Below are 15,859 nucleotides of genomic sequence, written 5' to 3' on the forward strand. Positions count from 1 at the left end.
AGTGTCTGGAAACAGTATGGCTCTCCACTTTATTTTTAATGTTCCTTATGTGCTCCTGGATCCTCATTTTTAACGGTCTCTTGGTCTTACCCACGTACTTCTTCTTACATGTGCACTCCAGTAGGTATATTACGGACGTCGTGTTACAGTTCATGAATTCTTTAATGATATATTCTTTCTTGTCTGCCGTATCACTGTAGGTTTTTCTGTTCCGATGTAAGTATTTGCATACGTTGCATTTCCCACATTTATAAGAACCCACACATTTCGGCATTGGAGTGTTCCTGTTGGACTTCTCCTTAAGTAGACTCAGTGCAAGGTGGTCTTTCAGGTTCCTGGATTTCTTGAAGATGAGTAAGGGTTCGGGCGGTAGGACTTCCTTAAGAACCGGATCCATGAGAAGAACGTTCCAGTGGTTTTTGAGCGAATTCCTGATGATCCTTTCGTGTTGACTGTAGGTGGTAACGAACGCAACAGTGTCTATTTTAACTTCTCTTGGTTTGTACCTCAGGAGTTCCTCTCTATTCACATTTCCCGTTTTTTCCAGTGCTTCCTTCAGAACGGGACCTGGGTATTCCTGGTCTTCGAATCTTTTACTGTAGATCCCCAACTGATCCTCACAGTCTTTAGGATTCGTGCAATTCCTCTTGATTCTAGAGAATTGTGATGCCGGGATGTTATTTTTCCACTTTTGGAGGTGGATGCTTCGATAGTGCAAATAACTGTTCATATCCACCTCTTTGATAAAATTCTTAGTGGTGACGCCTCCATTCTCCCCCGTTAAAATCAGGTCCAAATATTCGACAGATTTGGCATTAATATTGGAGGTAAAAGTCAGATTCATGTCATTATTTCCCAGCGTGCTTAAAAATTCATTAAAAGACTCGACCGTACCGTTCCAGATGATTAAAATATCGTCAATATAACGTCTGTAGAGCACCACATTCTCCTTAAAAGCCATAGAGCCGTAGACATGTGTTTTTTCCCAACATCCCATGAACAAGTTGGCAAAACTTGGGGCGAAAATCGTCCCCATAGCTGTGCCGCAGCATTGTAGGTAAAACTGGTTAAGAAATGTAAAATAATTATGGCTGAGGATAAAAAACATAAGATCACAAATAAAATCACGATGGGTGGACGTCAGTGCTGGATCGTTGTTCAAATATTCCCTACATGCAGCTATGACTTTGGAATGTTCAATGCATGTGTACAGGGACTGAACGTCCACTGTCGCTAAGCAGTGTTTGGGCCTGACCAGTACCAGGGAGGGGGACTACCTGGGAAGATCAGGTACTGTAAGGAATGTCATAATGACATCAAGCTAATTAGAGACCGACCTGATACCACTGAGTACCAAATAGGCTCACGCTCTGTACGACCCACCGTATAAACATTTAATACGGAGGTCCTTTTCACTATATGTTACCCATCATCACTTTTCTATTATTCAAATCACTTCTATACATGCACCCCTGGTGTGTGGTTCGACCCACATTCTCTATGCAATCCCGTACTATTCACCCGTTCCTAATACCTTTTATTCCACTTATAATTTTGTACCACCAGATGATATCACATAATATCCCTCCCCCCCCCTCCCCTTCCTTATCCACCCCTCCACTTATACAACCTTAATTGCAATGGCATCTGCAGCACCACTATCGATATTTTTGCACATTACGAGCAATCACCAACCTATAATAATGTAATATTGATAAACACCTGTAAATTAGTTTATGAAGAATTATTGGATATGAACCACATTTATATTCTATATCCAATTTGTTTTATTTATTTCAACCATTAGATCCTCATCTCCCTAACCCCTGTATAACAGTGTTCTTATTTGCCTATATAAAACTGACAGGCATGTGTTTTACCATTTTTTTCTGATTCTTATGTTTATATGGAACGGTTTCTATGGATACCGGCACACCATGTCTTCAGAAACTCCACCAAGATGGCCACCGCATTTATATGGACTATATTGAAATTCCCAACAACAGTATGGCCGCCACAATACTGAAGGTGAAGGACCTCAAAGCTCTAAGCACACAAAGAACTGTCTCCTGTTACAAGAGACGCCGTGGACGCATGCGCAGTACGCGCGGGACGCCGTCGACGCATGCGCACTGAAAAACCGGAAGTGGGGCGGAAGTATCCAAAGACACGTGACCCGCGATCCCCGTCACCGGAAGTGTGGCGGAAGTGGCGCACTTTGGTGTATATTCACGGATTAAACATCTAAATACGGTTTCTAAGCCTGAAAAACACTCATTTGTCCATTTATATGAACCTATAGTGATTCCTACTGCCACTGCAATGTTATAAACTGTGTCCTTGACTGTGCTCCAGACTAATTGTTTTTAATCAGGTCACATGACCAAGTGTGACATCACAACCCCTGATCTAGCATATCAGGGCTATAAATAGGCTTGCCATTTCATTAGGTCCCTACCCTCTGAAGAAGTCTGATTGAGACGAAACGCGTTGGGTTCCCTGTAGTGACCCCACTTGCCTATTTTAAAAGCTAAGTCCGAATTCCTTACCTTTTACAAAGTTTTTTATGCTTTTATCCTTACTTGTGAAATTTTCTGTATTTTATTCCACTTATATATTAAAAAACTTGTTTGTTGATTTTATATATTTTTTGGCTCATAAATCTTAGTCTTTTATTATTGTTTTGTTTTAAACAACACCAGTCGCCGATACCCATATCCCCCCATTCTTTATCCTTTTAGCAGTATTGTGCCGGTACTGCATTTTTAAGGGTTGGCAGACACCTTTAAGCTAGGGAAGTGTGTGTTTTTACTCAATTTCAATACCAATGCTCTTTTAACTCACTTTTTTACTGAGATTTTACCCCACAAGTGGCGCAATATCATCTTCTGTTACACAATTGTCTGTTGGTACATTGATATAGCAGCCTGGTGAGTCAAAACATCCAGTAGTGACCTAGAATGTTCAGGAATGTCGATCGTACGGTTAAAAGAAATGATTTATGCCAAAAGATATTTAATGAAAACAAACAGGTGGATACTCCAACACCAACACAAGATCTTGATGATCTATTCTGGGGTATGGAGAAACTTCTTATTAAAGAAGTGAAAACATGGTGGGACATCAAAGGCCTGGAACATTACATCACAGTAAACAGAGTACCCAGAGGCCTGAGACTCCTCAAACAACCAACCTTTGGCACCATGGATACAGAATTCATAGAAGAATGGGACTCCATCTTGCACAGGTGTTCAATAGATCTTATGAAATTGCTCATCCGGAAAAAGAAGAGTACCCTGGAGGCACTGGAGGTCGAAATAAAAGCTAAGGAATCTGAAATGATCGGATTCAAGGATAAGGAGGACTACATCATTAACGAAAAAGTACTTAACAAGAAGTTAGAGCATATAGAAGGGGATGTCATTAAAGGGAAAGAGAAGAAATTTCTTCGGGACAAAAATGACTACAGTCAAGGAAATATTAAGAATTGAAGCAGATTCAAGGCTCCTAGCCATCAGTCCAGCGGAGTGGGAAGGTATCAATGGAAGATAGTACCTAAGGGAAGAAACACCAGGACCATTAGTGAAGAATCCCCGTCAAACCCACACATCAAAACAGTCAACAGATTTTCGGCTTTACAAAAGAGAGATTCAACAGGTGATCAGGATTTTTTATCGGCAAGAACAGGTGCACGAGCAAGAGACATGGTGAGAAATATGGTGAGGGAGGACATCAGACAGGCGTCTCCCATGAAAAAAATACTTTTAGAAGAAGAGGAAAACGGGGCGGCAGGAGGGAGAGACCAAAAGAGAAGGAACCTGTAGTAGTTGAACCACGGGATAAAGGCATTTTCAACCTATCCACTCATACCTTAACAGAACCAGAGGTTACACTGCTCAGCAAGGGTCTGTCCTTTGCACCCACAAGTGGTTTGAACAGATTCGAAACCTTCATTGACTTGAATAAATTTGTGAGGAAATTAACTTTAAAAAGACATTTCTTACGTAAGGAAGATGCAGTCATAAACAATTATGAGGAACGTTCCAAATCCGGCTTAAAACCAACATCAAAGTATTACCCACTGGAATCAAAGGGGAGCAATGTCAGCATTTTTTATGACTTGGTCAAAAAAGAATTATGCGACACCGAACTGAAATCAGCTGAGGGAAAGAATTTGAGGAACAGTGAGTGCGAAGCCCTGAAGAAACTACAGAAAAATAACAACATAATCATCAAGCAGGCGGACAAAGGGGGGGGAGTGGTCGTAATGGACCATGACCAGTATATCAAGGAAGCACTGAGACTTTTGGGAGATGTGAAATCTTACACACCACTTCAGGGTGACCCGAAAGAACTGTTCGTGGAAGAACTAAGGACCATACTTTTACAAGGCTTACGGAATAACGTAATAAACAAGGAAGAATACCAGTATCTCATGCAGTCCAATCCTATTACCCCAGTCTTTTACTTCCTGCCCAAAATCCACAAATCTCTAACCAATCCACCAGGCAGACCAATAGTGGCAGGCATAGGCTCACTGACTTCCAACCTATCTGAGTATGTGGACATCTTTTTGAAGAACTATGTGACAGCACTGCCATCATATTTGAAGGATACAACATCGATTCTCAATATACTCAGAACAGTGGAGTGGAAGAATTCTTATATATGGGCGACAGTGGACGTTCAGTCCCTGTACACATGCATTGAACATTCCAAAGTCATAGCTGCATGTAGGGAATATTTGAACAACGATCCAGCACTGACGTCCACCCATCGTGATTTTATTTGTGATCTTATGTTTTTTATCCTCAGCCATAATTATTTTAAATTTCTTAACCAGTTTTACCTACAATGCTGCGGCACAGCTATGGGGACGATTTTCGCCCCAAGTTTTGCCAACTTGTTCATGGGATGTTGGGAAAAAACACATGTCTACGGCTCTATGGCTTTTAAGGAGAATGTGGTGCTCTACAGACGTTATATTGACGATATTTTAATCATCTGGAACGGTACGGTCGAGTCTTTTAATGAATTTTTAAGCACGCTGGGAAATAATGACATGAATCTGACTTTTACCTCAAATATTAATGCCAAATCTGTCGAATATTTGGACCTGATTTTAACGGGGGAGAATGGAGGCGTCACCACTAAGAATTTTATCAAAGAGGTGGATATGAACAGTTATTTGCACTATCGAAGCAACCACCTCCAAAAGTGGAAAAATAACATCCCGGCATCACAATTCTCTAGAATCAAGAGGAATTGCACGAATCCTAAAGACTGTGAGGATCAGTTGGGGATCTACAGTAAAAGATTCGAAGACCAGGAATACCCAGGTCCCGTTCTGAAGGAAGCACTGGAAAGAACGGGAAATGTGAATAGAGAGGAACTCCTGAGGTACAAACCAAGAGAAGTTAAAAAAGACACTGTTGCGTTTCGTTACCACCTACAGTCAACACGAAAGGATCATCAGGAATTCGCTCAAAAACCACTGGAACGTTCTTCTCATGGATCCGGTTCTTAAGGAAGTCCTACCGCCCGAACCCTTACTCATCTTCAAGAAATCCAGGAACCTGAAAGACCACCTTGCACCGAGTCTACTTAAGGAGAAGTCCAACAGGAACACTCCAATGCCGAAATGTGTGGGTTCTTATAAATGTGGGAAATGCAACGTATGCAAATACTTACATCGGAACAGAAAAACCTACAGTGATACGGCAGACAAGAAAGAATATATCATTAAAGAATTCATGAACTGTAACACGACGTCCGTAATATACCTACTGGAGTGCACATGTAAGAAGAAGTACGTGGGTAAAACCAAGAGACCGTTAAAAATGAGGATCCAGGAGCACATAAGGAACATTAAAAATAAAGTGGAAAGCCATACTGTTTCCAGACACTTTACAGCACAACACAACTCCAATCCTGAGGACCTCACGTTCAAAGCGATCGAACACGTGTGTCTGGGAGAAAGAGGTGGTGACCTGGCGAACAAACTCTCGAGAAGGGAGATGTACTGGATATTCCAGCTGCAGACCCTACAACCCATGGGTCTAAACGAAGGTTATGAGATTGCACCTTTTCTATGAGGTGCTATATCGTTTATGTAGTCCTGGGTCCTCCCCTTTTCCACCACTACCTGCTTGTGCATATCCCTACAACATTTCTCTTTCTGTACCTGTTAATAAATAATATATAATACTTAATCTATTTGACTCGAGTGCTGTCCTAGGCGATCGGATTTCTGATGTTACGATGTCTACTTTCATGTACAGTCAAACCACACTGGCACGCCCAATCTCGTCCGATCTTGGAAGCTAAGCAGTGTTTGGGCCTGACCAGTACCAGGGAGGGGGACTGCCTGGGAAGATCAGGTACTGTAAGGAATGTCATAATGACATCAAGCTAATTAGAGACCGACCTGATACCACTGAGTACCAAATAGGCTCACACTCTGTACGACCCACCGTATAAACATTTAATACGGAGGTCCTTTTCACTATATGTTACCCATCATCACTTTTCTATTATTCAAATCACTTCTATACATGCACCCCTGGTGTGTGGTTCGACCCACATTCTCTATGCAATCCCGTACTATTCACCCGTTCCTAATACCTTTTATTCCACTTATAATTTTGTACCACCAGATGATATCACATAATATCCCCCCCCCTCCCCCCCCCTTCCTTATCCACCCCTCCACTTATACAACCTTAATTGCAATGGCATCTGCAGCACCACTATCGATATTTTTGCACATTACGAGCAATCACCAACCTATAATAATGTAATATTGATAAACACCTGTAAATTAGTTTATGAAGAATTATTGGATATGAACCACATTTATATTCTATATCCAATTTGTTTTATTTATTTCAACCATTAGATCCTTATCTCCCTAACCCCTGTATAACAGTGTTCTTATTTGCCTATATAAAACTGACAGGCATGTGTTTTACCATTTTTTTTCTGATTCTTATGTTTATATGGAACGGTTTCTATGGATACCGGCACACCATGTCTTCAGAAACTCCACCAAGATGGCCACCGCATTTATATGGACTATATTGAAATTCCCAACAACAGTATGGCCGCCACAATACTGAAGGTGAAGGACCTCAAAGCTCTAAGCACACAAAGAACTGTCTCCTGTTACAAGAGACGCCGTGGACGCATGCGCAGTACGCGCGGGACGCCGTCGACGCATGCGCACTGAAAAACCGGAAGTGGGGTGGAAGTATCCAAAGACACGTGACCCGCGATCCCCGTCACCGGAAGTGTGGCGGAAGTGCCGCACTTTGGTGTATATTCACGGATTAAACATCTAAATACGGTTTCTAAGCCTGAAAAACACTCGTTTGTCCATTTATATGAACCTATAGTGATTCCTACTGCCACTGCAATGTTATAAACTGTGTCCTTGACTGTGCTCCAGACTAATTGTTTTTAATCAGGTCACATGACCAAGTGTGACATCACAACCCCTGATCTAGCATATCAGGGCTATAAATAAGCTTGCCATTTCATTAGGTCCCTACCCTCTGAAGAAGTCTGATTGAGACGAAACGCGTTGGGTTCCCTGTAGTGACCCCACTTGCCTATTTTAAAAGCTAAGTCCGAATTCCTTACCTTTTACAAAGTTTTTTATGCTTTTATCCTTACTTGTGAAATTTTCTGTATTTTATTCCACTTATATATTAAAAAACTTGTTTGTTGATTTTATATATTTTTTGGCTCATAAATCTTAGTCTTTTATTATTGTTTTTTTTTAAACAACACCAGTCGCCGATACCCATATCCCCCCATTCTTTATCCTTTTAGCAGTATTGTGCCGGTACTGCATTTTTAAGGGTTGGCAGACACCTTTAAGCTAGGGAAGTGTGTGTTTTTACTCAATTTCAATACCAATGCTCTTTTAACTCACTTTTTTACTGAGATTTTACCCCACAAGTGGCGCAATATCATCTTCTGTTACACATATATATATATATATATATATATATATATATATATATATATATATATATATATATATATATACATACACACACACATACATACATACATACTGCTCAAAAAAATAATGGGAACACTAAAATAACATCCTAGATCTGAATGAATGAAATATTCTTAGTAAATACTTTGTTCTTTACATAGTTGAATGTGCTGACAACAAAATCACACAAAAATGATCAATGGAAATCAAATTTTTAAACCCATGGAGGTCTGGATTTGGAGTCACACTCAAAATTAAAGTGGAAAAACACACTACAGGCTGATCCAACTTTGATGTAATGTCCTTAAAACAAGTCAAAATGAGGCTCAGTAGTGTGTGTGGCCTCCACGTGCCTGTATGACCTCCCTACAACGCCTAGGCATGCTCTTGATGAGGTGGCGGATGGTCTCCTGAGGGATCTCCTCCCAGACCTGGACTAAAGCATCCGCCAACTCCTGAACAGTCTGTGGTGCAACGTGGCGTTGATGGATGGAGCGAGACATAATGTCCCAGATGTGCTCAATTGGATTCATGTCTGGGGAACGGGCGGGCCAGTCCATAGCATCAATGCCTTCGTCTTGCAGGAACTGCTGACACACTCCAGCCACATGAGGTCTAGCATTGTCTTCCATTAGGAGGAACCCAGGGCCAACCGTACCAGCATATGGTCTCACAAGGGGTCTGAGGATCTCATCTCGGTACCTAATGGCAGTCAGGCTACCTCTGGCAAGCACATGGAGGGCTGTGCAGCCCCCCAAAGAAATGCCACCCCACACCATTACTGACCCACTGCCAAACCGAGGATGTTGCAGGCAGCAGAACGGTCTCCTTGGCGTCTCCAGACTCCGTCTGTCACATGTGCTCAGTGAGAACCTGCTTTCATCTGTGAAGAGCACAGGGCGCCAGTGGCGAATTTGCCAATCTTGGTGTTCTCTGGCAAATGCCAAACATCCTGCACGGTGTTGAGCTGTAAGCACAACCCCCACCTGTGGACGTCGGGCCCTCATACCACCCTCATGGAGTCTGTTTCTGATCGTTTGAGTAGACCCATGCACATTTGTGGCTTGCTGGAGGTCATTTTGCAGGGCTCTGGCAGTGCTCCTCCTGTTCCTCCTTGCACAAAGGCGAAGGTAGCGGTCCTGCTGCTGGGTTGTTGCCCTCCTACGGCCTCCTCCAAGTCTCCTGATGTACTGGCCTGTCTCCTGGTAGCGCCTCCATGCTCTGGACACTACGCTGACAGACACAGCAAACCTACTTGCCATAGCTCGCATTGATGTGCCATCCTGGATGAGCTGCACTACCTGAGCCACTTGTGTGGGTTGTAGACTCCGTCTCATGCTACCACTAGAGTGAAAGCACCGCCAGCTTTCAAAAGTGACCAAAACATCAGCCAGAAAGCATAAGAGCTGAGAAGTGGTCTGTGGTCACCACCTGCAGAACTCCTCCTTTATTTGGGGTGTCTTGCTAATTGCCTATAATTTCCACCTGTTGTCTATTCCAACAGCATATGATGTCAGTGTTGCTTCCTAAGTGGACAGTTTGATTTCACAAAAGTGTGATTGACTTGGAGTTACATTGTGTTGTTTAAGTGTTCCCTTTATTTTTTTGAGCAGTGTATTTAAAATCCAAAAGATGCCTGAGAGCATTGCTCAGATTTGTGAAAGTCAGTGTAGGGACTGACCAAATGGGAATGGCCGTGAAGTGGCTAGTCAGCTTAACAAACTATTGCAATATTTTGGAACTAACATTCCCTGAATTCAGATGAATTACAGTTTGAAGTGTTAATATAAGGTGAGTGCTGAATTTATATGAGATATATATATATATATATATATATATATAAAAACAAACTGGTGCCACGTATCATTATGCTTAATCTGCTATTGCACATACATTCCTTTAAAAAAAAAAAAAAAAACAACAACTCATAATAAATAAATTTACTTTAGTAAAAGTACTGTATTTAGGATTAGGATTATTATTCTCCAATCAGACGTCTGCTTTTTCCTTTATACCAAGATTACATACTTGTTTTGCATCTTAATTTACTAATAGTGTGCTAAGGATTTAGGGTTAGTATTTTTGCTGCAAAGGAGATAGTGTATAAACTATCACATAAGATGTGTGTGGGATCATCGGTACAGATGTACGGGTTTGGATTTAATTAGATCTCAAAAACAGCATCCTACTGGCTACTGACTCTCACTTGCTTTGGATAGCCAATAAATTCAATCCGGTTAAATCCAAACTTGCACTATTTTGGAAAAAAATAACCGAGAAAATCCAAAACCGCACATCTCTAGTACTAAGTATCCTGTCTGTTCACCTGTACAGGAGCGATCTTTCAAATTTCATTTCAAATTTGATGATCACTGTGTCTTCAACCTATAGATTTTCCCAGAAGAGAAATCAATTCTGAGAAAAATGTGTGTTTTAATGAAAATAGCAGGTAGGGTGCAAATATGGAAGGTGACGAAACAGTAGATGACACATGAAAGCTTTAGGCATAATGGATACTCACCATTCCAACACAGAAGAGGATAAACAGCAGCAGCCATGGGATATCAGTACAACTGTGTTCTTCCAATGGCCTCCAGTCCCGCTTAGTGTTCTGAAAAGGAGACCAAAAAAATGTTAAAATTTACCAACTTTCAAATGGTCCTTTGCAATCTACATGCATAGCATGGATTTGTGAACTTAGGGGTCTATTTACTAAGCCTTGGAGACAGAGGCGGATTTAGGGGCCAGTCCTACCCTAGGCACAATATTATTGGCCGCTTCCTCCCCCTCCTAAAAAAAAAAAAAAGTTTCTTACTGTTACCTCCCTCAATATCTTACCCCTTTTACAGCTCTTTACAGTTTCCTCCATATGCCCTTCCCTCACTGCTTCCACAGCTCACTACCCCATTGTACCTCATTGCCCACATAGCTGCTCCCCCACCCCTCACTGCTCATGTTGCTCCCATTATAACTCACTGCCCAGGAGGAACTGCTCACATACACTACCACACACCTCACAAGCAGCAGAGTACTTCTGTCACTCTGGCTGGCCATGGATCTGCAGCAGCTCTGATTTGTGTTTAGGGGGGCGGAGCTACAGGGACCCGGCAGAAAGACTCTCTTCTAGCTGCCCCACCCCTCGCTCTAGTGTTTATCCACCCTTCGTTATTTTAGAAAGAAGGTTAAAGAAAGAAAAATTTTAGGAAACAAAAAACATTACAGAATAATTTTGGTCGTTTTCCCAGACAAATAGGATCCAGAATGTCTATAATGTCTATAAATATACCGTTGCCAACTCTCTGAATGTCAGGCAGACTTCCTAAAATAGTAGTAATCTTGATGTGGCAGATTCAATTGTTTTACCCCGCGGCTACCACCGGGAGGGGGGGGGGGGGGAGGGGGGCAAAACGGAGCAACTCAATTGTTGCTCCGTTTAGATTCCCAGTAGCAGCGAGGCGGACATTTCTTTCTCGCAGCCTCCTGAAGTGTAAGAAAAAAAAATGTATGGGACACTCAAAGCAGGCAGTTTAGATGGTTTGTGTCATTTTAGGCGGCTAAACCCAGTCTGTTTGGGCACCCAATCACAAAAAGTCCTGTTTAGATGTGATTTTTAGATGCCCAAAACAATTGAACCGGCCCATATGATTCCCAGAAATATTTAGCAATCTTGCAAATTACCCATATTATGAAGTCGTTCTCTACTTGCAAAGAAATTTACATTCAAATGTGATCATCATTGCCATTTCCCTGCTTTGGTTTTCAAGACACATGATCCCTTTGGTTACCTGCATTTTTAAATAAGGTTTCTTGTGGCCACTTACATGAAAAATAACTGTTTTCATCAACTAATTAAGCAACAGCTGCCACATTATGGGCAATATCTAATAGCCTGCGAGATGCAGGCTATTGACGAAATTGTGCTAGTCTGCCATATTTTTAAAGCGGCAATCATTTACAAAGCAAAACCATGTTGTTTTTGCCTTGCAAATTGATTGCTGCTTTAAAAAATAGGATTTTGGTACTTACCAGGTAAATCCTTTTCTTTGAATCCATAGGGGGCACTGGAGTACTCTAGGGATATGGACGGTTCCACAGGAACTAGGCACTGAATAAATTAAAATTTGAGAGTACTTCCCCCCTCCATATCCCAGAGTACCTCAGTGTTTTTTTACTGAGCCGAACAGGAGCTATAGAGGTTAATGGAGAATTACATATAACAAACGGACAACAATAAAGTTGACACATAACGTTACTGACAACTATCAGTTGACACCAACCCGATAAACTTGCTAATTTGAACCAGTCGGTGAGAGTGTGTTACCATAAGATCCCCTGAACCTACCACAAGCCAGGTAAAACTGCTCTGGGTGGGCGTCCAGTGCCCCCTATGGATTCAAAGAAAAGGATTTACCTGGTAAGTACCAAAATCCTATTTTCTTTTTCATCCACTAGGGGTCACTGGAGTACTCTAGGGACGTACCAAAGTTTCCCCCCTGGGCGGGAGAGCTGTTTGGCACCTGTAACACTAGACGGCCAAAGCTAGATGCTGATGCCGCAAAAGTATCAAACCTGTAAAAGCGCAAAAACATGTGCACTGAAGACCATGTAGCCGCACTTGCAAAGCTGTGTCGTAGAACTCCACGACCAGCTGCCCATGACATTCCCGGAGAACGTGTAGAATGAGCTGTTACTGATGTAGGCGGCTGTAACCTAACATGAAGGTAAGCCTGACGTATGGTCAGTTTTATCCATCTGGATAAGGTCTGCTTAGAAGGTGGCCAACCCATCATGGCCGCACCATAGAGAACAACAACATATCCGTCTTAGGAACTGTAGACGTTCGGAATACATAAACGCGTAATGCGCGTACCACAACCAAAATTCCAGAATCTCCTGTTAACACAGGAACTACTATTGGATGATTGATGTGAAAAGAGGACCCTACTTTTGGCAGGAAAGCGGGATTCCTCTAAAGTTCCGCTCTGTCATTATGAAACACTAAATACGGTGGCTTGCATGACAAGGCACCCAAAACTGAAACCCGCCCTGCCGAAGCTAAGGCTAGGAGAGAAATTGTTTCCCAAGTGAGAAACTTAATATCCACTTGTTGTAAGGGTTTGAAACAAAAAGACTATAAGAAATCTAAAACCAGATTCAAGTACCATGGCGCAGTAAGTGGAGTGAAAAGGAGGCTGTACTTTGAGGACACCCTGCATAAAGGTGTGTACCGACGGCAATAGAGCCAATCTTCTTTGAAAATAAATTGACAACGCAGATATCTGCACCTTTAGTGTGGATAAACGCCGACCTCCATCTAACCCCATCTGTAGACATAACAAAAGACGGGATAACTTGAAAGATGATGACGGAAACTTCCGAACTTCACACCAACCTATATAGGCACGCCAAATTCTGTAATAATGAGCTGCCGTAACCGGCTTCCTAGCTCGTAACATGGTTGGTATAACTTATTCTGGAATGCCCTCTCTTTTTAAGAGGGCTGTCTCAACAGCCACTCCATCAAACGCAGCCGCGCTAAATCGGAGAAAAAGAACGGACCCCGTTGTAACCGGTCCGGACGCAGTGGGAGCGGCCAAGGAACGTTAGCGAGTAGACAGCGGAGATCCGAAAACCAAGCTCTCCATGGCCAATGAGGCGCCACTAGTATGACTCTGACGGACTCTTTTGATCCGTTTTAGCAACAGAGGGAGCAGCGGAAAACGGTGGAAACGGATACACGAGACTGTATGGCCACGTGATTGTAAGAGCATCCACCGCCACTGCCTTTGGATCTCTCGTTCTGGACACGTACTGGGGCGTTTGATAATTGTGGCGAGATGCCATCAGGTCCACTTGCGGGTAACCCTACTTCTGGACCAGCATGTGAAACACTTCTGGATTTAATGCACATCTTGGATAAAAATCCCGGCAGCTGAGATAATCCGCCTCCCAGTTGTCCACTCCCGGAATGAATACTGCCGACAAAATCACCACGGCCCAATTGAGGACTCGAGCTACTTCCCGCATTGCCATGCTGCTTTTCGTTCCTCCTTGTTTGTTGATGTATGCGACCACCGTCGCATTGTCTGACTGCACCTGAACAGCCTGAGCCTGCAGCATGTGCACTGCTTGTCGTAGCGCATTGTAAATTGCCCGGAGTTCCAGGACATTTATAGACAGCACTCTTTCGTGATCCGCCCGCTGAAAATTTTGAACTACAGCTCCCCAACCTCTGAGACTCGCGTCCGCCGTGAGAATTATCCAATTCCAGGCGCCGAACCGTTTCCCTGCGGTTAGATTCTGTACTTTGAGCCACCAGAGTAGAGACACCCTGGCCCTTGGAGACCACCTCACCCTGCAGTGAATCTGCAGAAGCGAGCCCGACCATTGATTTTGGCATGCATTGCAGGCAGACACTGTACTCGTTAGGCCACAGCCAACCATTGCAAGCACATCCAGTTAAAAAAGGACGTGAGTGAAGTCTTCCGAACTGAAGCGCTTCGAAAGCCGCCACCATTGTGTCTAATAGGTGAATGTACAAATGAACCGAGACTGTGCGAGGCTTGAGCACTAATTGTACCAGATGACGAATGACCTGTACTTCTGTTCGGGTAGGTAAATTCTTTGATTTACCGTATCGAGAATCATACCTAGGAATTGAAATCGTTGAGACGGAATCATTCAGGAATTCGCATATACAATGGTAGGAAAACAGATTCCCCCCCCCCCCCCCCCCCACTTGGTCCGCGGTCTATTCTCGTTTGGAACATAGCCAAAGTGGACGTTGTGCGCCACTAGCGAAGCTGAAGCGCAAGAACCAACTGCCAACTTCACAGAAGCTGTAGGCAGCACGAAGTGTAAGGTGGTCTTTATTTAGGGCCAACCTGAACTGGAGCGCCCTGCCACTACAGCCTTGTTACCTCAAATCCTTACCAAAGTAGGGCGAAGCAACAGCCCTACTGCTGTGTAGGGTACACTCCGATAGGTAGTTAAACGCCCAATAATTGCAATTGTCTCTCATTGGAAATTGTTCAGCCTTGGCTTAGAAACTGACGTACTGGCCTGGTGCTATGAGGGTTGGCGGCGAATCGACCGCAACTATCTAGCTGAAACAGTAAATTTTTCCCTCTCAGGCAGTACATGCGCCCACATTCCCCCCAAAGAGGACCGGTAAGGGTCTGTCTGTGCAGTCAAATTTATCCGACACACTGTGTGACCGACTCTGCAGCGAAGCTGCTTGTTTGATTATGCATTAGACTTAGTGATCATGTACCCCGACCAGTAAGTACACCACGGAAGTAATCTGTGTATAAACCTGCATTATCGTGCATGTGGTTTCCAGCAATTGTGAATCTTCCTGTAGAGACATGCTGTCAAGAACAATTAATTCTTAACAACCCCTCGCTCCCCCAGAGGCTGAGTGTTGTAGGGCAGCAACCTCCAGCAAAGACCCAGGAAGTAACGTTAAAAATGGTGTCCTACCATGTTTTTTGTTTTTTTTTTATATATATATTACACCTGTTAAACCAGGATCTGAACCAGTGTCCATGCAATCACAATGTTCACTGTGGGCGGGAAGCCTAACCACCTGGCTACAGAGCCACCTGTAAAAATAATAAGCAAAGCTGCTGTTTAAACATCAACTCTGGTGATGAAATGGTTGCTGTAGTGCCTTGCAATCCAGATGGTACCTGAACCCACAATCCCTGGTTTAGGAGCGCAGTGTCCTATCCATTAGGCCGCTGGGGATCTGGGGAGGTGAGGCCTGAACTCACAAGGTTTGCAGTGCTAAACAGATACTGTTTAATAAGCACTGTGTGCCGACCAACTGCGCCACTGTAGTCTTGTTTA

The 15,859-nt window shown here is 43.1% G+C and overlaps 1 protein-coding gene and 1 pseudogene across 1 annotated transcript in view; one reads left to right on the forward strand and one right to left on the reverse strand.

Moving 5' to 3' along the window:
- Positions 1–15,859, reverse strand: part of SLC44A1 (solute carrier family 44 member 1) — a 297,913-nt gene that overhangs the window by 206,099 nt on the left and 75,955 nt on the right. Inside the window, exon 2 of the mRNA XM_063914149.1 lies at positions 10,530–10,619. Coding sequence (XP_063770219.1) covers positions 10,530–10,619 — 90 coding nt within the window. The remainder of the gene's footprint in view (positions 1–10,529; positions 10,620–15,859) is intronic.
- LOC134947479 (5S ribosomal RNA) lies at positions 6,274–6,392 on the forward strand (annotated as a pseudogene).

Source organism: Pseudophryne corroboree, chromosome 1, assembly GCF_028390025.1.
Source record: "Pseudophryne corroboree isolate aPseCor3 chromosome 1, aPseCor3.hap2, whole genome shotgun sequence".
NCBI classification, from domain to species: domain Eukaryota; kingdom Metazoa; phylum Chordata; class Amphibia; order Anura; family Myobatrachidae; genus Pseudophryne; species Pseudophryne corroboree.